This window comes from Canis aureus, chromosome 10 (genome assembly GCF_053574225.1).
Source record: "Canis aureus isolate CA01 chromosome 10, VMU_Caureus_v.1.0, whole genome shotgun sequence".
Lineage (NCBI taxonomy): Eukaryota > Metazoa > Chordata > Mammalia > Carnivora > Canidae > Canis > Canis aureus.
This window is the reverse complement of record NC_135620.1, coordinates 18,024,009-18,049,165: the sequence shown is the minus strand read 5'-3', so window position 1 is coordinate 18,049,165 and position 25,157 is coordinate 18,024,009. Positions and strand designations below refer to the sequence as shown.

At 40.5% G+C, this 25,157-nt stretch overlaps 1 protein-coding gene across 3 annotated transcripts in view; it reads right to left on the bottom strand.

The window, feature by feature from the left end:
- Nucleotides 1-5,586, bottom strand: part of PRRC1 (proline rich coiled-coil 1) — a 41,049-nt gene extending 35,463 nt beyond the window's left edge. For 2 of the 3 annotated variants that reach the window (XM_077911501.1, XM_077911503.1), the window contains exons 1-2: nt 5,428-5,586; nt 444-564 (exon numbers count right to left, since the gene is read on the bottom strand). In XM_077911501.1, coding sequence (XP_077767627.1) covers nt 444-546 — 103 coding nt within the window. In that variant the 5' untranslated portion in view covers nt 547-564; nt 5,428-5,586. Of the gene's footprint in view, nt 1-443; nt 565-4,726; nt 4,962-5,427 lie in introns of those variants that run through there. The other variant, XM_077911502.1, reaches the window with a different exon arrangement.
- Nucleotides 5,587-25,157: the final 19,571 nt, after the last annotated feature.

Genomic DNA, 25,157 nt, shown 5'->3' with positions numbered 1-25,157 from the left:
CTTTGAATCCCCTACATAAAAGCAGCAGCTACATAAAATTCAGTCACAATTCCTTTCAGAAGCAGATCTTTGTGTTTTCACTCGTTTTGCTCTGTTTTCAAGAAAACAGCCATTTTTCACCCCTTGCTGACTTAAGCACAAAAACCTACACACACACTCACAAATTTTGGTCAGAAGGTTAATCATCATCAAGTCATAGAACATGAAACAAAACTAGTAACTGCTCTTCAGGATGCTTTTGTTATAAAAGGAGGAATATAGAGAACAAAAGTTTACCCGAAGCAAAACATACTTTGGCCTTAAGTAAAAGATCACTTCCCTTCATCCTGGGAAAGATCAGAGAAGTTTTCATAAATTTATTTTTATTTTACTTGACTCTGAGAAAAGTTAATAGTGTCTCTACTACCCTCCAGACACAGCAGCTGCAAGGCGATACCATGTACCTAAAGGAAGTGGGGTAGAAGACGTGGCAGCTGTGGCCAGTCCTGCAGGATGTGGTGGAGGAGTCCCCGGCGGGGTTGTCTCTATTCCACTCTCTTCCATCATTTTCCTTCAATAAGTTTACTGTAAAAATAGAGAAAGGTAATATATATTATATTGTAATCGTGTATTTTTCAAGAATAATTTTAGAAAACAATCAACAAGACACAAAGGCTTGTGTATATGAATTATAATGCCACTTATTTCTGAATAAAGGATCTGTCAAAATTCCTAGGAAAGCAGTCTGTGACAGTGTTTGATATGCACGTAATATGAACATAATATTTTCATATACATACTTTATAACTGGAAAATAATTTTATGTTAACTAATTCATAAATTTCAAACAGTAAATTACTAATTTTCTGCCACATGAATGTATGTTAGATTTTTACCTAAATTTTCAGTATTATGTTTAAAATAAAAATAAATTGGGATCCCTAGGTGGCGCAGCGGTTTGGCGCCTGCCTTTGGCCTAGGGCGCGATCCTGTAGACCCAGGATCGAATCCCACATCGGGCTCCCAGTGCATGGAGCCTGCTTCTCCCTCTGCCTGTGTCTCTGCCTCTCTCTCTCTCTCTGTGACTATCATAAATAAATAAAAATTAAAAAAAAATAAAAAATAAAAAAATAAAATAAAAATAAATTAAATATTTTTTAAACACTTCTTTCCCCATAAAGCATTATATGTGGCCTATTTCTGTTACCATGAAAATAAAATTGAAATGTGCTCAATTTCCAAAGTCTCTAGTTCACATTTTAAATCATACTTAGTAATGTTATGTCTCACACTGTAAAAATACTAACTTCGGCAAAAATGTTTTTTTTTTTTTTTTTTTTTTTTCAGCAAAAATGTTATATGGTAACTAGATAGCAGGGTTCTAAGATAATAATGGATTACAAGAAACATGGGAAAATTTCCTTAAAAATCACAAATTTTCAAGCCTGTCTTAAGTATAAAATCAAAAAAATAAAACTTCTGTTTTTGATTTTGATGTATTCATTCATTTAACAAATATTCAGTGAAGGTCAACTGCTCGCCAAGCACTGTCCTGGTGCCCCTATGGACATACAATGTAAGCAAAAACAAACAGGACACTTACCCTCCAGTACAGGAGAGGAGCAAGTAATACCAATGTACAATGAAATGTAACCTTAATTATGTGCTCTGAGGTAAGAACATGGTCCTATTTGAGAGGAATATGGTTTTCAGGTGAGGAAAGGAAGCCACAGATAAGCAGAGCTCTGAAAGGTATATAGAATTTCCTTTTTCAGCAAGGAAAAAGGAGCAAGCAGGACAGGTTCCAGAGAAAGTGAACATATGGTAAGTATACAAGCCCTATAAGGTAGAGGGGACAAGACACATTCAAGAAAACCCATATGGCAAGGAACAGAAAAAAAAAAAAAAAAGAAGAAGAAGAAGAAGAAGACTGGAGACACAGGTAAGAACCCACACTGTGTCAAACCTTATAAACTGCATCAAAGACGTGGGTTCTTTAAGAACAGAAAGGCACCATTCAGCATTCAAGCGGAGGATAACATATCATTTAACTTTTTTTTTTTTTAAGATATTATTCATTTATTCATGAGAGACACACAGAAAGAGAGGCAGAGACACAGGCAGAGGGAGAAGCAGGCTCCATGCGGGGAGCCCCACGTGGGACTCCATCCTGGGACTCCAGGGTCATGCCCTGGGCCAAAGACAGGCACTAAACCGCTGAGCCACCCAGGGGATCTCTCTTTTAACTTCTTTGAAGAAATTTTAGGCTCACAAGAAAATGCAAAAATAGACCAAAGTTCCGAAGAATCCTAAACCCAGCTTCTCCTACCAACAGCATCATCATACCTAAATGCAGTACAGAGATCATACCCCGGAAATTAACACTGGTGCGGTATTAGTAACCAGCGATTTTATTTGGATTTTCACCTGTTTTTACATGTATGTGTGTTTCTACGTGTGTATGTGTAGTTCTATGAAGTTTCATCAAATGCAAAGACTCATGGAACTAACTGCACAATCAGGATACAGAACAGTCCCATCATCCTAAAGAAACTACTTCGTGGTGCTCCTTTGTCACAGCCTTCCATTAACCACAAGCTGTGGCAACACACTGTTCTCTATCATTTTCTCATTTAACAAATGTTACCTATATAGAATCATATGGCATAGAACATTTTGATATAGGCTTTTTTTCAGTCGATATAACGAAAAGTCCTGAAATCCATCCAAGTTGTTGGATGTATTACTAGTTGGCATTTTTAAGAAACTGCTGACGAGTATTCCATTTTATAGATGTGCCACAGTTTACCTATTGGTCTACTGAAGGACATTTAGGATAATTCCAGCTTTTGGCAATTCGTTTTTGTGTTTTTAAAACAGTCCTTTGACCAAAGTATGCAGATTGGGACACAGGGCAGAGTAAATGCAGAGAGACTATTAAGAAGGATAGAATTAGTTTATATAGGAACTAGTAGCACCTAAGACAAGTGCCTATCAACTACAGGGAGGGGTCCTGAGGTAATCCTGCCTTCCAGGCCATTAGGCAATGTCTGAAGACAGTTTTGGTTGTCAGAACTAGAGGGACTACTAACATCTAGTAGGTAAAGACTAGGGGTTCAACTAAAAATCCCACAATGCACAGAAAAGCCCTCACAACAAAGAATTATCTGGCCTCATATATTAATAATGCCAAGAGTGAGCAGCTTTGGCCTAGACTAGTGTGATGACAGAGGGAATAGCGAAGAATAGGTAGCTTCAAAAACTGATTTGGGGACCATGGGCAGAGGTATCACTCACACAACTGGCTATGCCACTCATTAAGATAGGGAATATGAAAAAAAGGTCACGGTGTTGACGTTTTCTTTTTTGGGAAGCGGCATTATGCACTGTTTAAAATTGAACATTTTGAGTTTAAGCTCCTTGAAACACTCAAGTAGAGACACTAACGTGGTCTGAGTTTTAACAGTAAGTGTAGGTTTCTTCAGTTTATTCACAGTCTCTAAAGTCATGTTCTGGAATGAGGTATTCGAAGAACAGAGTATCAAGTGAAAAGAAAAAAATGATCCGACCAATCCTTGAAAAACTGCCTGGCAGATGAGCTTGCACAGAAGAGTGAGATGACCAAAAAGGAGAAAACCAGGAGACTGTGGTGTCCAAAAGCCAAAGAAATTTCAAGGTGAAATTGGGTAGCAGTAATCAAATGCTACAGAAATGCCAAAATAGGATGATACCTGAAAAAAATGCAACAGATTCTCCAAAGTGAAGATACGAACACAGTGAGAGCTATTTCCATGGGAAGAGAAAGGCTAGAAGCCACTTTTAAATGGACCGAGGAGCACGAAGTGAGCTAGGAATACACAACACTTTCGCAGAGTTTGGTTGTAAATGTCAAGCAAACATATACAGAATTAAGTAATGACCAGGGGTTAGGGAGGCATCATCTTCTCACTCAGTACATCCACTCGCCGCCAAAGGGAGATAACCTGGAACACAGATTGCCTTCTGGGGGACTTAGTCACCCAGTCGAAGCTACCTCTTTTCATCTCCCCATCTTCCTCTGTACAGATGCTAACAAATCCTTTACACTGGCCAGTGGAAGTCTGGTTTAAAGATAATCTTGATCCCTAAAATTAATGAGTGTGTTGGCAAAATAACCTGTGCAACGCAAACTACTTATAACCTACAATAAAGGATCAGTTTCTTTCAATCTTAAAAGACATACTAAGAAAAGGCTTAATGATTTTATTAGATAAATTTTGTGCGCATAAACATTATGCCTTCCACTAAAGAAAAGCTACTGTAATAAAGTAACAGTGAAGTGTGAGAGTTGGTAAAGGTTTTAGTGCGTAAGTCTCAGCATAAAAAAACACTATTAATGTATGAACATTAAAGAAAGTGACGAAATGACTTAGCAAATGGGAGTCCTCAGTCTCTGGTCAGTCAGACCCTCCTCTTTCAATTTGCTTCCACTGTGGTTTTTTCTGTTACAAAGTGAATGGCTACTGATTAAGAATACAATAAAAGAATTGGAATGATGCAGCTTTGATCAAAGTAAAAACATTAAACGCAAAAACTACCGATGTTCTAACAGTGACGAGCGCCAAAGCAAGAGGAGTTTTGTCTCTGCACTCTCAGCCCTGATCCCCAAATAAACTTCCCTAAAATGATAACTGAAGGAAAGAGTGGACGTACAGGAGAAAGACCGGAACGCCGACACGTGTCCTGTTCACAGGCAAGCACATCTTACCTCTCAAAAACACCTACTCTGAGTGGCAGAAGCGTATACAAATTTTGCCAATCTGGGAGAGCAGCGATCTCGCAAATCTGCCTGAAGCCGGTCCCGGAACAAAGAGCAGAATGCCAAGAACGTCTGCAGAGCTGCTCGGCACACCTCGGGGTTAATAAACTACTCCCCACTGCCGCTCCCGGTGAGCGAACCCGGGAGTCGGGCGAAGGCGGGAAGGGCCGAAACCCGGTGCCTAGGGACGGCGGCCTCCCCGCAGGCTGTGCCACGTCTCCAGGCCGGGCTGGGCCGGGCTAAGGTCCGCGGGCGCCGGCCGCCCGTCCCGCTCCCGCTCCCGCTCCCGCTCCCGCTCCCGCTCCCGCTCCGACCGCCAGCGCGCCGGGAGGCGGGGCCAAGCGGCAGCCGCAGGGGCGCCGGCCCGGTCCGCGCCCCGCGCCCCGCGCCCCGAGGGAAGGGCCGGAACCAGACCCGCGACCCGCACCGGCAGGGGCTGCCCGCTCGGCCAAGGCCCCCGTGCCCCGGCCGCACCCTGCAGGCCCGCAAGCCGGCGCTCGGGAGTCCAGGACCGCCGCGCACCGACGCGAGCCTAACCATCCCGCGGCGCCGGCCGGCGGCCCGCCCACCTCACAGGGACCGCGCCCGCCGGCGCCCGCATCCCGTCCCGCCGCCCGCACGCACCGCGTCGCTGCCAGGCTGACGCTCACCTGGGGGCCCGACAGGGTGCCTGCGTGGCAGGTGAAAAGTGCGGGACAGGAAGTTCGCGGCGCTCAGACTACCGCCGCGAGAAGACCACGAAGACGCCGGCAGGAGCTCGCCGCCGCGCGTCCCCGCCTCCAAAATGGCCACCGGAGGCGCACGCCCCTGCGGCTGCCACGTCGACCGCGCTCGCGCCGCCCCGCCCTCGCCCCGCCCCCGCCCCGCCCTCGCCCCGCCCTCGCCCCGCCCCTCGGAGCCTGGTCCGGCCCCGCCCCCTCGCGCCGCTCCGCCCCGCCCGCTGGGATCCCAGTCCCGGCCCGCCCATCCCGGAAGGCGGGTTCCCCGCGTCCGAGAACCTTTGGCGAGCTGCTGCCCGCGGACCCGGCGCTGGCCGAGTCCGAAAGCACTTCCCGTAGCAAGGTCATGCTCCCTGCCCACTGCACAGCCCTGCCCGCGAGAACGGCACTCCCCTTAGCAGGTGTGGCTCACGGATCCTGTGCGGTGGCCGCCCACGGAAAGGAGAGGAGCCAGCCAGGGTCTTCGGGTCTAATCCCCACCTGGCCGGCAAGACCCCGCTTCACAAACTGGGGACTTGCAGATGTGCAGAGGTTTCCAGATGACCGCAGTTGCCTACGGAGACACAAAAAGCGGGCGGGGAAAGGGCAGCAGCTACTGTTACTTCTTTGCCAACGACAGTACGTGTACATTCTTTTTCCTATTTAATTGAAAAACCGAAGGCAGAAGTTACCTTTCTAACCTTACGTGCTGCATTTAAAACAGTACCTGAGGGATCCCTGGGTGGCGCAGAGGTTTAGCGCCTGCCTATAGCCCAGGGCGCGATCCTGGAGACCTGGGATCGTCGGGGTCCAGGTGCATGGAGCCTGCTTCTCCCTCTCCCTCTGCCTGTGTCTCTGCCTCTCTCTCTCTCTCTCTATCATAAATAAATAAAAATTAAAAAAAAAAAAACAGTACCTGAAACAGTATGTACTCAATAACTTACATTATTAAGTAAGTAAGTGAATGGTGTGCAATAGAGGAAAATAAGGAATTTAAATTCAGAAGCCTGGGTTTCTTGGGTGCCTGGGTGGCTCGGTCGGTTAAGCGCCTCCCTTGGGCCGAGGTCATGATCCCAGGGTCCTGAAATGAAGCCCGACCTCAGGCTCCCTGCCCATAGGAGAGAGTCTGTTTCTTCTTCTTCCTCTGCCACTTCCCCTGCTTGTGCTCTCTTCTCTTTCTCTCTCTCTCAAATAAATTTTAAAAATCTTAAAAAAAATAATAATAACAAGTCTGAGTTTGGGTCTGAGACTAAAAGTCAAAATGAAAAGTATGAAAGCACCTTTTAAACCATTGAGCGTTGAACACATGAAAAATTGTTTTTGTTGCTTCCAAATTCTTTTAGGAATCCACTTATAGTTTTCACATTAATGGATCTCTTGGACTTGACAGGTGTGAGCAGTCTATAATGCCTCACTAAAAAGTTGATAGTATTTAACTATGCCCTGACTTCGGATCTTCCTTTGCAACTGCAATGGGTTGTTCCTTTGGGTGGTGACTCTTATCCTATCCCTAGAGAATGTGTGTGGGTGGTTATCTAGGTTACTTTTCTGAAAGTTCTCTTTGGGTGGGGCTGAAAGTAGTCACTATCTCCATCCTCTTTGGTGGACACCCTTAATAGCTATAAGGTCTATTTTCTTCATTCAGTCAACAAATATTTATTAGTGGCTGCAATGTACTGAGCATTAATACTGGAAATGTAGAATGAACAAGACAGACAAGGTCCTGACGCTTAGGAGGCTTTCATTTTCTCAGGAGAGGGAGAGGCTGTGGACAGGAAAACAGACTGTTGAGGATGGGCACTTTCAGGAAAATCAATAAACCGATCTGTTATAGACAGTAATGGGCCACTTTGGATAGGATGGATAAGCAAGGCTTCTGTGAGGTGGTGAGATTTGAGGAGAGGCCTGTGGTTATCTGGCTAGAAGGAAGGACACACAAAGTCTCTAAGGGAGGGTGCTTGGCACCTTTGCAGAACAAGGAAACTGAGACTGGGTGGTAAGAAATGAGGTCAGAGAGAGAGAGCAGGGCCAGATCATATCTGCTGGCCTTGCTGGCCTCAGTAAGACCTTTAGGTTATAGTCTGAGAGAAATGGGAAATAGAAAGTTTTGAGAGGATGACAGGCAAGATTTGACTTCTGTGTTAAATCACTCTCTGATTGTTGTGAGTGTAGGGGCATTGATGAATAACACAGGATGGCCAGTAATGCCCCCTTGGTGGCTTGAGTAGCTAATTGGTAGGGGGGAGGGGTGGTGCATGGTCTAGATATTTTTTTAAAGATTTTATTTATTCATTCATAAGAGACAAGGAGAGAGAGGTAGAGACATAGGTAGAGGGAGAAGTAGGCTCCCCGCAGGGAGCCTGATGTGGGACTCCATCCCAGGACCCCGGGATCACAACCTGAGCGAAAGGCAGACACCCAACCACTGAGCCACCCAGGTGCCCCAGTCTAGATATATTTTGAGGATTGAGTTGTCATGATTTACTGATGGACTGAACATGAGCTGTGTCAGTTTCCTTAGATTGCCCAATAAATCACCACAACTGGTTAGATAAGAACAAGTCATTTTTTCTCTCACAGTTGTAGAGGCCAGAAGTCCAAAATCAAGGGTCTGCAGGAATTCTCCAAGGACTTTGGGAGAGAATCCACCCTGTCTCTCTCATTTCTGGTGGATCCAGATGTTCCTTGGCTTGTACCTGCACAACTCCAATCTCTACTCATCTCCACATGCCTTCTCTCTAGTATCTCTGTGTCTCAAACTTCCCTCAACCTTTCTAAGCATACCTACCATTGCATTTAGGGTCTGTCCTAAATCTGGAATGATCTCATTTCAAGATCTTTGGGGGTCTAAACCCAATTCCCAAATAAGCTCATCTATGCAAGTTCCAGGTAAATGTGTCTTTTGGGGAGGCCACTATGCTGCCTGCTACATGGGCCATGAGAAAGACGAGTCAACAAAATAAGCAAGATTATCACCTTGAACTGAATTTAAAACGTTATATGTTCCGCTTACCACTTTACATTTAAACTTCAAAAGAACTTTGTGTGGCAAGTAGTAGTATTGTTCCCATGTAAGAAATTAGAAGGGGCGCCTGGGTGGCTTAGTGGGTTAAGCATCTGCCTTCAGCTCAGGTCATGATCTCAGGGTTCTGGGATCCAGCCCCCATCTTGCTGTACCACCAAGCCTCCCTACTCAGTGGGGAGTTTGCTTCTCTCCCTCCCTCTGCCCTGACCCGCCGTTTGCTGTTCTTGCTCTCTCTCGTTAAAATAAATAAGATCTTAAAAAAAAAAAAAAAAAAAAAAAAAGGAAACTAAGGCTCTGAGAATTGTGTGTAGATCTGGAGCTGAAAGCCAGAATTCTTTAGCTGTACCCCAACTGCTTGCCTACCTTGAGCAGTAAGAAAATGTGGGGGTAGTAAGAAAAATGTGGTCTTAGATGGAGAGCAATGAGGGGCATTGACAGGAAATTACAGCCTAATGAGAAAAAAAGATCTGCTTAGTTTTTTTGGTTACTGCTAACAGATCTCACCAAGTTTTTCCTTATACGCAGTCCCTCATATATAAGACAGTCCATTTTTGAGCAACGAGAGATTCAGTGTTATGGTGACATTTTGATTTTATTGCACACGGGCCAAAAACTATTTCCCCACATGAGATGGGGCTTTTTCCCAGCTCATTTTAAAGTCTATTCTTACGTATTCTCCAAACAGTCCATAATATGTGCAATATTCATATGAATACTGAAGCACATATTTTGAAGGGGGAAGGAGAAGAGGCTGGGATTCTGGGCATCTGCAGCATTATCAGGAGTAAATGCAAACTGAACCTGGTCAGAAATACCATGGGCTCTGTTGAGAAGATGGTCCATGAGCTACACAACCACAGAAGACACTTTAGCAGGTATATCAAGGGTATTGGCCAAGCCACAGAGACGGGGAGCTCACACCCATGCAAACAGGATATATAAGTTCTTCCAGCGACTAGGAAAAAGAAGTGTTGACTCGAACATTACATAGGGCATAGTTGCTAAACAATTATTCATTGTTTAACTGGAATTCAAATTTAGAAGCCAAGGAAGGTGTGACTTAGAGTCTGCAAGGCAATTAGGTCTATATATATTAGGACATAAGTCTTGGTACAAGACAACCTGGATCGGAATCCTGGCTCTAGCACGTACTAGGTCAACAGCTAGTGTTGGGCATGTCACTTGACATGCCTTGATTTCTTCACCTATAAATTGAGAACTTATATTAATACCCATCTTGTAGTTTCTTGCTTGAGGATTTAATGACTTCACATGTGTGAAGTGCTGGCAACCGTGAACAGTGCCCAACCCAGTTTTCTCTATGTGTTAGCACTCATTCTTTGACTTATAAATTGCCTAAATATTCATCTGACAATGACTTTTAAATCAAAAAGGATTTTACATAGGTGAGCTTGAATTGTAATTTCCAAATAAAGGTTTGATATGCTTGCTTGTTTATTGTCAACTAAAAAGGTCCTTTAGTTGTAAGGAGGGTGGTTCTGCCTCTCAGTTTGCCCAGGACACTCCCAATTTAGGACTGCTGTCCTAGTATAGTTATTTCAAGTTCCCTCCTTTGGTTCTCAAAAGTATTCCAGTTTGGGCTTATGGTCTTATGGTCATTGTGGTTATAGAGATATTAGGAAGTTATCCTTCTTAGCCCTTCTTGCACATGTGAGTTGCAGTGTGAACATTTTAATACCTGCCTCTCAAACATACATATGTAATCCTTGTTACTCGAGTCCATTTCTATTTGCTATGAAGGAGAACTAGCTTCTCTTCCCTTTTTTTTTTTTTTTAAGATTTTATTTATTTATTTGAAAGAGACAACGAGAGATAGCGTGCACACAAGAGAGAGAGAGAGCATGAGCAGGGGAAGCAGAAAGGAGTAGGGGAGAGGGAAAGGGAAAAGCAGACTCCCAGTTGAGCAGGGAGCCCAGCATGGGGCTCGATCCCAGGACCCCGGGAGCATGACTTGAGCCAAAGGTAGATGCTTAACTGACTGAGCCACCCGGGTGCCCCTCTAACTTCTCTTTCTAAAATATATATTTATAAAGGCATTATACAACTCATTGTCTGAATGATAAAATTGTAAGAATTCAAATTTACTTTCTAGATACTTTACTCTTTCTGAATCTTCCTCCATATTCCCCAACCACCAGCTGCACACATCTGCCCCCCAAAACCCATATGCCTTAGCTTCTCTCAGTCCCTCTACATGAAATGTTTTTTTCCTTTTCTACCTTCTACCAATAGGTACACCTTATTTTTTAAGGACCTGCTCCAAGTTTTCTTCCATCATGAAAACTTTCACACTGCACATTTGTTGGCTATACACATCTATAGCCCCTCTTTGTTTATGAGCTCCTATGTAATAACTTTGTTTTTAAAATTGCAATACAATCAAATTTTTAGAGTACTCTATGAACATTTTATCGAATTGATTTGAATTTCCAGTGAAGACTGATGTATAGTATACATAGTGCAAAGAGTCTTCATAATACTTTTTCTCCCCTAGCTATGATTTTATGAAAACTAATCCTGTAGGAAACAGAACAAATATGCCTCCTTTGGAAAAGGAGAAATTTCATTTTGAACAAGGAACCATAGAACCAAAATAGTTCTCTGCCCAAGGAAACACTGTTAATATGCAATAACATATTACAAAGGATTTAAAAATTTTTTCTAGACTTTTATATTTTTGCAAAGTTAAAAGTTTGCATAACTTCAACCCACAGCTCCCAGTGCAAAACAACTCCTAAATATTTATATCTTATAGTAGTGTTTCTCAAGTCTTTGAATTCATAGAACACTTTTTCCCTTTAGGTTTTCTATCAGTTTAGAAAAGAATAGGAAGCATAACACAGATGTTCTTACAAGCACCTTCATTTTCAAACAATGTTTAAGGCTGACTAGTTGCATCCATTCCCTTGGGCAATTCAGGATTTCTCCTAGGCTTAGAAGTGAAATCTGGTGAAGAGAGCCTAGGAGACAAACGAGTCCAATACCTTTCATTCACATATCAGCCCAACTGCTTGTGGGCAGGGGTTCCATGGCCTTCTCCCTGGGGTCTCACAGAACCGCTTCAGAGCAGGTCATCAGGATGAAGCAGAAAACACGCAGGATTGGGTATCTAGTACTAGCGCTAATTAATGATGCAGCTCTGGAGTTACCTTCTCTGAACTTTCGTTTCCTCCCCTGACAAGTGAAGGAAAGCTGAGAGATTTCTGCAGCAGATGTTAATTATAGTTGGCTTCCTAACCAGACAAGCAAAGAAAACACTAAGGCATTTGTACTTAACCAACACAGAGGGAAAATCCTAGATGAAGTCTTTGAACGTGGAATTGAGCATGAGGATGATATACACTGTGATTAAGTAGGCTTTTTTCCCCAGGAAAGGTAGGGTGGTTCCACTTCAGAAAAATGTTTAACCTGATAAAGGGCATCAACAGAATCACAGGGCAAATATCATACTTAATGACAAGATATTGAAAGCATTTCTCTTAGCCAGGAGCAATGTAAAAGGAGATAAAAGTTTCCATCATGACAGTGAAAAAAGCAAAACTTTCTTATTTGAAATAAAAATTCCTGTTGAAATGATCCAACATTCAGTCCTTGGGCCTCTTTGCCAAGCTGCTAGTGGCTCCCTTAGCCCATTATCCTAATGATTCCTGCATTTATATTTCCAGCCATAACATTACTCCTGAATTCTGCAACTATTCAATAGCTTTACTTTGGTGTCTAGTCAGGAGACTAATTAAAACTCTAAACGTTTGGAAAAAAAAAAAAAACAAAACAACAGCATGTTCCATTTGCACTCCCTTAGTCGGCAAATGGCAACTCTCCTTTTCCAGTCACTTTTATAAAACACACCCTGGATCTCAGTCAACATCCACAATGATAAGTCATGCGGATAGACTCTGCCCCTGATACGCTATGAGGAAAATGGTGCTTTTCTCTCCCAAACCTGTCATCCTGCTGTAATCATGAGAACAGAGATGAATTCTATGATGTATCTGACCAGTGTTCCTCCAAACTGCCAAGGTCATCCCCAGTGAGGAAAGTCTGAGAAATCCTCACAGCCAAGAAGAGTCTAAGGAGACCAAACTACCAAATGCAATGTGGTGAGGACACAAAACACCCCCATCCCCCCGATAAGAACAAGAAAAGGCTTTTTATTCAGAGCTTGAAGGAGTGTCAGCCACCACTGCTTGTGTTTTGGCAGAGACTCAAAGGCAAGCAGTGGGCTGGGAAAACTTGAGAGTGGCAAGAGGGGAAGGCTTCAGGTCCACCCTGATTGCAGGCTGCTGGCAGGAAGAAGCTAGATTCTAACTAGAAGCACGGCATTCTCTGTGATCAGTTAGGAGTGTGTATTTGGCTTTCTCTGGTTGGCCCTAAATCGGAAGCTGTCAATTATTAATCCAACCGTGGCCACTTGAGGCTGATACTACAAGGGTGGCTGTTTGGCTTCCTGGGCAGGTTGCTACAGGGTCAGAGGTCTATCTATATGTACGGCCTGGCCACAGTCCATGTGTACATACAGTCTCTCAGTGGTATCCTGGTTGAGATCCGGGAACTGAAAAGGACATGAGGTAAAAACCAAGGAAATCTGAAGGCAAGGATAGACTCTAATAAATAATGGAGCAACAGTGGTTCATTCTCTGTAACATATGTGCCACACTGATGTGAGATGTTAAAAAGAGAGGAAACCAGGGGTGGGGTATAAGGCAACTCTGTACTATCTTCTCAATCTTTCTGTGAGTCTAAAACTGGTGTGAAAAATAAAGTATGTTTTTGAAAACCCATCACCTTGGAGAAATCCTCAACTCCTTGCCTTCTCTCACCCTCTATACCCAATCCTTGTCCTTAGTCGGGATTTGACCACAGCCCCTTCATTCTGCTGCTGTCACTGTAGGCCTGACTTCATCATCTCTCACCTGGAAGTCTTCACTAGCACCCCAGGGGGCCACCTGCCTCCACCCCTGCCTCTAGGGCATTTTAACACAGAGCCACACAGTGGCTGACCCAGCTAGCAGGATCCAGCCCCCAGAACTCTGCATCACTGCCCACCAACCTTCCCCTTGCTCATCCACTCCCACACTGGCCTCCATGATGTTTCTCAAGTGCCAAAAATAACATGAACTAACTCCTGTGTTAGAAGAGATCAGGGTCAGTAGGGAAGGTGATATACCCAAAGCAGGCAAACACAGGGAAGAAAATTGGGGGTCTTCTAACAGCACAAAATGACATGGAGTCCACGACCCCTGACACAGCAGCTGCATGCTGCCTTGGAAACACCTTATCTTTTTTGTACAGCTTTTGGGATCAGAGGAATTTGCAGCTGGCAATCAGGAGAGATGCATCTTGGTGGTTTTGTGATTCAATCTATTTGTCATGCACCATTACTTTTACGGAATAGGCTTTTCCTTTTTGAGACTCTCTCTTCCCTTGGATGCTGCACTAATTGCTTCTCCTACTCCCTCTGACTACTACTTCTGTCTTATACAATTTATTCTTTTAAGTCCCCCTGTCTTATTTGAGAAATACCTATTTCACATGCAGCTCATGCACTGGAGTCATTGAACAAAGGTTTAAATACCGGCTGTCACATTTTGTTCCTGCTATGCCCAGGCACACACTTAGAGGAGAGCCAACAGAAGGACTTCTCTCACATTCCAGCTATTGAGACAGGCAGGAAGCAGCACACAGTGGACAAATCTTCACTCTGGTTTGTAACATTCACTGTGTACCACCCATCAGGGCCCTCACTCCCTGCTTCCTCCTCTATTTACCTCCTGCCACCAATGCATTCCACTTTTAAAGACTGCTAATCTCACGTATACATTCCCTACTTATAGACAAGAGAAAGAATCTACTCTGAGAGTTTTAACAGAAACCCTCAGTTCTTTTTTTTTTTTTTAATTTCTAAAGATTTTATTTATCTTTTTGTCAGAGAGAGAGAGAGAGAGCACAAGTAGGCAGAGAGGCAGGCAGACGGAAAGATAGAAGGAGGCTCCCCACAGGGCAGGGAGCCTGACTTGGGGGCTTGATCCCAGGACCCTGAGATCATGACCTGAGCATAAGACAGACGCTTAAACAACTGAGCCAGCCAGGCACCCCAGAAACCCTCAGTTCTGCATGTCTGTCTCTAATGCTTCTCTAAAACCTCAGTTCTCATTTCTAACCACCTAGAAAGCTCACCATCTTCTCAAATTCAGTAGGGTAAGAGATAAACTCATCAACTTACCCATGAAACTATTTTAAGATTTTGCCTTTTCAATTTCATTAATACTATCACTATTATCCAGTGCTCAGAAGTACTATTTGACAGCTCTCCCTCTTCCACCAACCATACTCATCAAGCCCCAGACCTGCTAGCACTTTGGATTGCTCTTGTGAAGCTCTGTGGGCCTGTAGGAAGCTAGGAAGACTTCCAATTGAGTCATGATGAAGTCTAGGCTAAGATGATAGCAGTAGCACAGTGGGCTTGTGCTCAAATACCAATCCTACCTAAGTCAGCAGTTAGGTCTTTCCAGACTGCATCCTAGAAGCACAGCTCTCTTTTAATTAGTAAGCGTAAATCCAAATTTTCTTTCACATGTTAAGCACTTCTTAAAAGTTTGATTTGATTTGGTATTGTTTTCATAGGTAATAGATGGACACAGTACAAAAGTCAAAGGTCCAAAAAACTGCACAGTAATAAGTTTCTCCCACAAGCCTGTTCTCCAACCTCCTAGCTCCCTTCCTCAGGGATGACCACTGCTCTGTATATCATAAACACACATCTACACATATTCTTTCTCTTGGGTTTTTTACACAACTGGAAATATTATACCTCAGTGCTGAGGGTATGTGTGTGTGTGTGTTTGTGTATAAAATACCACATCTCTCTCTCTCTCTACACACGCACACACACACACACATATACACTTGCACACACATAGATCTCAGAGCTCATCTGCTATCACTATGTTTACAACCACTTCATTTAAAAGAGCTACATACACTTCCATTAAATGGACTACATTGTCAATAATTTCTTAAACTGGCACCAGTTCCTGAACATAGTTAATTCCAATCTTTTGCTAATAGCAGCAAATCTATACTGATTCTACTTAGTTACATGTCACTTTACACACATACAAGCATATCTGTTGAATGAATTCCCCTAAGTAGAGTTACTTGATCAAATGGTAACTGTATTTGGAATTTTTTTTAAACTGTTCAATTTTGCTTTTATTTTTTAAAGATTTTTATTTATTTATTCATGAGAGAGAAAGAGAGAGAGAGAGAGAGAGGCAGAGACACAGGCAGAGGGAGAAGCAGGCTCCATGCAGGGAGCCTGACGTGGGACTCAATCCTGGGTCTCCAGGATCAGGCCCTGGGCTGAAGGCAGCGCTAAACCACTGAGCCACCTGGGCTGCCCCTGTATTTGGAATTTTGATAAATACTTCCAAATTTCTCTGCGCTGGAAACTTACTAGTTTATACTCTCACTACCTCAGTATGACACCTGCTTTTCTACCTCTTCTCCAAATACACTTTGTTATTAAATATTTGAGTCTTTGCTGCAATTGCCAAGTGGAAAAGGCATCTCGTTGCATTTATCTTATGAAGAGTGAGACTGAGCATTTTATGCGATTAGAAGTCATTGTATTTCCTTTGAACTGATCTTTATCTTACATTATATTATTGATTTTTAAAAATAGTTTATAGGAGGTTTTTAGGCAATAAAAATTAGACCTATTTATGCCAAATATATTAAAAGTATTCGGTCTCTTTTGTAGTTTGGATTTTGACTTTGTGGGGTTTTTATGTGCGTGTGTTGCCATGTAGAAATTTCTGCTCTTTCTAGAGTCAAAGTTATTAGCTTTTTATAGCCGATCCATCTCTATTACAATAAAAGATGACATTTTCACTGGAATCCTATTACATAAATAGGTTGTGGTAGAGGAAATTGACATCTTTATAATGCTTTGTCTTCTTATCCAATAGTCTTTTTTATGCCCCAATAGGATTCGATTGTTTACAAAATATAGAACTTTAGCATTTCTTAACTTTTCTTAGGTATTTTACCTTTTTTTCTCATTGTTGCCAATAGTCTTTTCTTCTCCTGCATTTCCTAATTGCGTATTACTTGTATACAGCAAGGCTAGTTATTCTATCATATCAATTTTGTAACCATTCACCTTATAGAACTGGCTTGCTTCCAATAGCCAATGAATTGATTTGCTTTTATGTACTCATCCTTTACCATATTTACACCTTTTATTTATTTCTCTCATCTAACTTCCTTAAATTAACTAAGATTTTGTTTGTGCCCTACAAGTTGGCCCATTAACTCCAATATTTTACAGATGTGTGAAAATAACACAAAGACATGATAACTAAATTCCATGCAAAGCCAGTATACCTATTATTTTCATTATTTATATATTCCGTGGACAAACACTTCTTCCTTTGCTATGTCATGAACTGCGATGCGGGAATTAAAATATTCAATACCTAATGGGTCTCTATTTCCTCTTGTGTTTCCTGTAATTTTTGCTTTAATTATGCTGCTACAAGGTTATTTGACACGTAAGTGTCCATAATGGTGAGATCACCAAAATGGATTGTACCATTTACCGTTTTCTTCACATTTGCCTAATAGGAAGGCCTTTGGTCATTCTTTAATTTTCAATTTTTAGGAGTTATTTTATTTTAGGCAGATCTCTTGAATTTGGAAATATGATTAAATTTTGTTTTATTATTCAAATATTGATTTTTTCTTTCAATGAGCTAATCAACTTACTTTTACTTATATGACATGTATGTTTAGTTTTTGATATATTTTTATAATATTTTTATACTGCCTATAATGTATTTGTGTGTATTATCTGATAATTTAGAAAGCTCATGTTTTTATTCTAATGATTACCTTCATAATTACTACTTTATGCAATATATTTGACTCCCTGTAAAGCACCTATGGAAAATGAGACCAGAATATACCCATGGCCATTAATTATTGCTACCCACCCATTTTTAGCTGGTTATATATTTTTGGCAGTATCTACCCTTATGTTTTATTTTTTTAATTTATTTTAAAGATTTTAAAAATAATTTATTTGAGAGAAAGAGACAAAGAGAGCACGATTGGGGTTGGGACGGGGCAGAGGGAGAGGGAGAAGCAGACTCTGCTGAGCAGGAAGCATGATGTGGGGCTCTATCCCAGGACCCTGAGATCATGACTTGAGCCAAAGGCATACACTCAACTGACTGAGCCACCCTGGCGCCTCATCTACCCTTATGTTTTTAAATCAAACACCCATGTTATTTGATTTATTGGTTTAAAACAGTTCCCAAGAGCCTTCTTCATCTTCCAGGCTGTATCGCCAATCTTAAACCGTTACCTCATTTGAGAGACAAAACCAGATACTAGGACAAGCCAGAAACCCAGTCCCTGCAGCAGAAAATCTGACAGGGCAAATGCAAAAATCAGTAGCTATTGGCAAAATCGAGATCTTATAGTTTCAGAAATCTGGAGAAAGAGGAGCAAGGAAGCATCAAGGCAAGCAACACTTTTCAGTTGTATTTGGAGAGGCAAAATAAAATGGACTTTGCTTTTAACACTATTCATGAAAACGGAGTAGTCTGTAACGTTTGTCAAGTGGGAAGCTGTGAAGGAGGTCAGGGAAGGAACGTTTATGTTCTGAACGTGGGGTTTTGGCTGCCACTATCTATAGAAGAGAGGGTGCTTCTTGCTATAAAGCTCAACCCTATAATTGAAGATTAAGAGGTAAAATGGGCTTTGCTTCTTTACAGTGTCAAAGGTCGATCTCCTTGTTAGATCATCTCTTGCAACTCTAACTGTACTTTTGATTCTGCACTGCACTGCACCTGGCAAGTATTTGCACCATCTTGTCCTCTAACATTTACTGTCAAGTATTCACGTCCACAAAGAAAAGGAGAGCTAGAGCAGTTAGTAAAGGTGTAGTACCTGATGTATACCAGGTTCTTTCTGGAGCTTTTTATTTTTTTTTTTATTTTTTTTTTTCTGGAGCTTTTTAGATGTCAGCTAGCTCAACCTCCCCTAACGTTTTTGTGTTTATATTCTGAGAAAAATGAACCTTTAAAATGGAAGAGCCAAAGCCCACACAAATTATAAGTCATAGGATTCAAATTTTTGCCAGATTTCAAAACTCTCTCTCTTTTCTCATTTTTAATTATTACTCTCTATTTTAGAGCAGTTTTAGTTTACAGTAAAATTGAGTAGAAAGTACAGAGAGAGAGAGTTCCATACACCACCCCCAACCAAAGTTTCTCCATTTTAACATTTTGCATGAATGTAGTATGTTTGTTACAAGTGACAAACCGATACTGATGATATAATTTTACTGTCTTAAAATCCGCCAGTGGTCCACCTGTTCATCCATGCCTCTTTTTCCCTGACTCCATGGCAACCATTAATCTTTTTTAATGACTCCATAGTTTTGCCTTTTCCAGAATGTCATACAGTTAGAATCATAACCGTATTTAGCCTTTTAAGACTGGTTCCTTTTACTTGGTATTGTGCATTTCAGTTCTTCCTTGTCTTCTCATGGCTCAATGGCTCATGGCTCATTTCTTTTTATCACCGAATAATATCCTGTTGTATGGGTACACCACAGTTTGCTTATATATTCACCTACTGAAGAATACCTTAGCTGCTTCCAAGTGTTGACAGCTATGAAAAATGAGGCTATAACCATGCACTTTTGTGTGGATGAAAGTTTGCAACTCATTTGGGTAAATACTGTGATGGTTGAATTATAAGGTAAGAGCATGTTTAGCTCTGTAGGAAACTACCAAACTGTCTTCCAAACTGGTTGTGCCATTTTGCTGTCCCACCAGTAAGGGATCAGAATTGTTGTTCTTGCACATCCATGTCAGCATTTAGTGGTGTTGGTGTTGTGGACTTTAGCTGTTCTAAGAGGTATGTTGTGGTGTCTAATGGATGCTTTAATTTGCAATTCCCTAATAACATGTGATGTTGAGCATCTTTCCATTTGCTTATTTTTCTATCTGTATATCTTCTTTGGTGATGTGTCTGTTCAGATCTTTTGGTAATTAAAAAAAAAAAGATTTTATTTATTTATTCATGAGAGATGGGGGTGGGGTGCAGAGGGAGAGAAAGAAGCGGACTCCTCGCTGAGCAGGGAGCTCAATGTGAGGATCCATCCCAGAACCCTGGGATCACGACCTGAGCCAAAGGAAGACAGCCACCCAGGCACTCCTCTTTTGGCAATTTTAAATATCAGGTTGATTGTTCTCTCATTCTTAATTTTAGGACTTAGATTTTTAAGGGGTGATTTTAGTCTTCCAGGAATTGTTCTACACTACCTAGGTTATCAAGGTTGTGGGCATAGAGTTGTTCCTAATATTCCTTTATTATCCTTTTAATATCCTGAGATTGCAGTGATAACCTTTATTTCATTTCTGACATTAGCAATTGTGTCTTCTCTCTTTCACTCTTAGCCTTGCTAGAAGTTTATCATTTTATTGATTTTGTCAAGGAAACAACTTTTGATTTCATTAATATTCTCTATTAATTTCTTGATTTCAATTTTATTGATTTCTGTCCTCATTTTAATTTTCATCTAGTTCAACGTATTTTAAAAATCTCTTAAGATTTCTTTGCTCCTGTGTTAGAACTGTGCTGCTTGATCTCAAGCAGAGTGAGACTTTACAGCTTTCTTTCTGTTATTGATTTACTGATTTTGAGTTTAATTTCATTGAAGGCTGAGAACATACATTTTATTATTTCTCTTCTTTTGAATCAGTTAAAGTGACTTCTGTGGCCCAGAATGTGGTCAGTCTTGGTACATACTCCGCATGAGCTCAAGAAGAATATGTATTCTGCTGCTGAAGTATTCTATAAATGTCAATTAAATTCATTTGATTGATGTTGCCTTTCAGTTCAACTAGATCCTTGATGATTTCCTGCCTGCTGGATGTACCAATTACTGATAGAAGGGATGTCGAAGTCACTAATTTTAATAATGGATTCATTTATTCCTCCTTGCAGTTCTATCAGTTTTTGCCTTATGTATTTTGATGCTCTGTTGGTAGTTGCACACAGTAAAGTTGTTATATCTCCTTGATGAAGTGACCTTTCCTTTTTCAGAGATTTTATTTATTTGAGAGAGAGAGAATGAGCAGCGGCAAGAGGCAGAGGGAGAGGGAGAAGCAGACTCTCTGCTGAGCAGGAAGCCCAACACAGGGCTCAATCTCAGGACACTGGGATCATGACCTGGGCTGAAGGCAGACGCTTAACTGACTCAGCCACCCAGGCACCACACAAAGTGATCTTTTCGTCACCTCTTTATCCCTGAGTAATTTTTCTTGCTCCAAAGTCTGATTTCTCTGAAATTAATAGAGTTACTCTCACTTTTTAAATTACTATTAGCAGAGTATATCTTTTTCCATTCATTTACTTTTAATCTATATGTGCGTTTATATCGGAAGTGGGTTTCTTGTAGACAACATATAGTTGGGTTTTGTTTTTTAAGCAGTCTGATAGTCTGCATCTTAAAGTGGTGTGTGTAGACCACTGATGTTTAGAGTGATTATTGCAATAAACTAACATCTACCATATTTTTTGCATTTTCTATTTATTGTCTTTTTTCTCTTCTACTCTTTTCCTGCCTTTTATAATTCCAACTATTTTATGATTCTATTTCTCTCTTCTCCTAGTATGTAAATTATACTTGAAATTTTTTTGTAATGGTTGTCCAAAAGTTACCGAGACATTTACAATCAAGTCTGCTTTAGAATAATATGGTACCACTCCACAAGTGATACTCATTCCTTATGACTGAGTATTCTCAAATCTTCCCTCCCCCCTTATGACATTGTTTTTTTTTAAAGACTTTTAATTTATTTATTTATTAATGAGAAACACAGAGAGGAGAGAGAAAGAGGCAGAGACACAGGCAGAGGGAGAAGCAGGCTCCATGCAGGGAGCCCGACGTGGGACTCTATCCCGGGGTCTCCAGGATCACACCCTGGGGCAAAGGTGGCGCTAAACTGCTGAGCCGTTAGGGCTGCCCTATGACATTGTTTTTATTAATTTCATTCTTCACAAGCTATAGTCATTGAATACATTGGTGCTATTATAATTTTGAACAACCTGGTAACTGTTATGTCAATTAAGAATAAGTAAAAGACTACGTTCATATATTGCTTCTGTCATGTTCTTCCCTTCTCTATGTAGCTCTGTTTCTTACCTGTATCATTTTCTTTCTTTCTGAACTTCCTTTAACATTTCCTGCTATGCAGGCCTACAGTTACCAAATTCCCTCAATTTTTGGTTTTTGAGAAAGCCTTTATTTCTCTTTCACTTTTGAAGGTAACCTCATTGGACACAGAAATCTACATTGTGGGTTTCTCTTTTAGTGATTTAACCATTTCACATTAGTTTCTTTTTACACCTTTCAGGTTGCCTTGAATATGTACAATTCTTATTTTTCTGTCCTAATTCCAGCTATTCGTAGATTTTGGGCATTAACATGATCTTATGAACACTCTGCTTTACAATTTGATTATAGCCTCATTGTACACTTATTTGTCACAAACTTACTATTTCCTAGGTGCTGCTTCTAGCATTTTACCATGACTACATTCTTGTCATAACAACTCTCTGGAATAGAGATTATTATCATCCCCATTGTATAGCAGAGGTAACTGAGGCAGATAGAGACAAAGTTTCCCAGGGTAATGAGCATGTACTGATGGCACCCAGGCTTCAACTAATTCCCTAGGTCCAGAGTGCTCTCATAATCTCTTGGTATGATCAAGAAATTGAAAATGGAAGCATAGCTGATCATGAAAACATTCACTATAAAATATCAGTTTTCATCATCCTCTCAGCTTTTATCGCTTAAAAAAAAAAAAAGAACATCTCTCTCCACTAAACTATAAACTCTGTAAGAACAGGGACTTGCTTTATTGTTACAACTCAAAGGACTGGGTACTCAATAAATGATGATTTGAACCAAATGAGATCATGACAGTTTAGCAATAATTATATACCTTTTAAGAACATTAAAAGAACAATTTGACTTATTTATTAATGAAATGTGTACAAATTAAAAAACAACCTAGAATTGAGAAAGACGAAAGTGTTGTTTAACAGTAAATATTCACCAACATATACACATGGAGAAGATATTCTCTTCCTGTTGTAAGTAAGCTTGTTACTTTTCCTCAAGCACATAAAGACAGTATATCTAAACAGTATTAAGAGCCTCATCCAGTGCTTTCTAAATTCTCTAATGGTAATAATTTAATCTCTTAGTTTGAAAATATCTTTGTGGCATTTTTATAAATACCCACTAGGGGGCGAGATAATGTGTCTTGTAAGTATCTTGGATGAAAAGAATAGGCTATTAGCATAGCGCCAGTGAGGTACCTCCACTCTTTGCCACCATGGACACTCCATTTAAAGTGAAGCAGCTATCTGAATTCTTAAAAATTTAAATAAATCTTTCGTGAAATTTGATCCTTAATTTGTCTTACTGTTTCTGGGAATATTCTTTTTGGGCCAGAAGAGGGAGCTCAAAGCTTTTTCTTTTCTGACTTCAGCACTTAACTGCCTAGACTCTTGATCTTTAAGATCTTGTATTTTCCTAGATTTTTTTAAAAAAGATCAACTGAAGCGCAGGCAGTGTGCCCTTATATGCCTACTTGGTTAAAAAAAATAATTGCCGTTAAGGAATTACTTATAATAATATGAAAATATTATCTCAGTATCACAGTATTTTTAGAATAATTTACTTGTTTTTTTAAACATGCAAAAGATATGTCACTTTAGGTATACCTGGTTGACTCAGTCAGTGGAGCATGTGACTCTTGATCTTGGGGTTATGAGTTTGAGCCCCACTTTGGGTATAGAGATAACTTAAAATTTTAAACAAAAATGAAATAACTTGAGATTATTAAATGATATATTATTAATAATATTTTATAACATAAAATATATTTTATATATTATTTTATAACAAATATATTAAGTAAATGTAATAATTATAACATAAAATATACTTTAATATTTTGCAGTATAAAATATATTATAAATATAATAATTAATGATAATAGATTATTACATACAATATTAAAATGAAAAAATAAGAATGAATCATTTTTCAAAAAAGCATAAGGAGTATATACATGATCTAATATAATAAAATCTATAAGCAACATCCTACTAGCCATTTAGTAAAGGTTAAAATCTTTTTTCGGGTAAATTTTTTCCTAGTGTATATATATTTACCTTTTATTAAAATATTCCACTTCAATATACAAATACACAGGGATTTTCTTTGTAATTCTGTTCTAATTATTTTCTAATTTCATTATTCTTTAACAATGACTTATTGAGAATTATTATGTCTTATATTTTCTTATGTATGTGGATTTTATTCATCTTCCTATTTGCCGATCTCTAATTTTATTGCACTGAGATAGAAGGATGTAATCCACATCTTGTCAGTTTTTTGATGTTGAGTGTTGAGACTTGCATTGTGGGTTTTTTTAAGGGTTTATATTGTGGGTGCAGGGTGCTGTAAGTATGTGACATAAGATGTGACTGCTTTTGTTGTCTTGATATTTGAGCAGAAGTCACATAGCTTGTCCACATGCATCTTTGCTAGGCATTGTGAGAGATGGAGAAACTGGTTTTACTACCTGTAGGTCATCACTCGTTTCCAGGGAGTATGTGACCAGCCTAGGGGATTGGTTATATGATGATAAAGGGTCAGAAAGGAAGCGTTTCCTTGGAGAGAGTAGGAGAGCCTCAGTGTTTGTCTCTCCATCCAGATGTGGTGCTAATGCTACTCTCATTTTAATCAGAGAGCACATTCTAAAGAACCAGTCAAAGAGCTAGACATGTACTCCCTAGAACTTGGGGACACAGTACCTGACTCAAGAATCAATATTCAAAGATTAGGGTCTGGCTAGAGCATCCAGTTGAAGATGGAATGTACTTTCACAGTCTGCTAAGGCAGAAGCAGATGCATAATATCTATGCATAAAATCTTTCAAGATTTTGTAGACACTTGAATGGAAGATGCCCCCAAGAGCATGACTTTGGGGCATGAGGTGACTACAACAGGAGGATGAACTGTTAGAAGCTAAGGGCCAAGCTGGGATTTAGAAATTGCCATTAATAAGGTTTTCTTATAAAAAAAAAAAAAAAAAAAAAACCAGAAAGGGAGACGGAACATGAAAGACTCCTAACTCTGGGAAGCGAACTGGGGATGGTGGAAGGGGAGGTGGGCGGGGGGTGGGAGTGACTGGGTGATGGGCACTGAGATGGGCACTTGACGGGATGAGCACTGGGTGTTATTCTATATGTTGGCAAACTGAACACCAATAAAAAATAAATTTATAAAAAAAAATCCCATAGAAGTGTCTTTTAAGAAAAAGAGCCAGAATTTAGGTGTGGCATACAGGAGCAAGCTTCATCCAAGACTGTAATTCTGTGGGCCTTCCGAGACTGTTCCTCTTTCCTTATTCCCATAATTATGCACCTCCTTCTCTCCCCCAATGGCCAAACAGACCTAGGAAGTGAGGAAGGGCATGTACAGAGAAAAGGAAAGAAACCAACATGTTTCTACTTCCCCAAGGAAGGCTTTTGA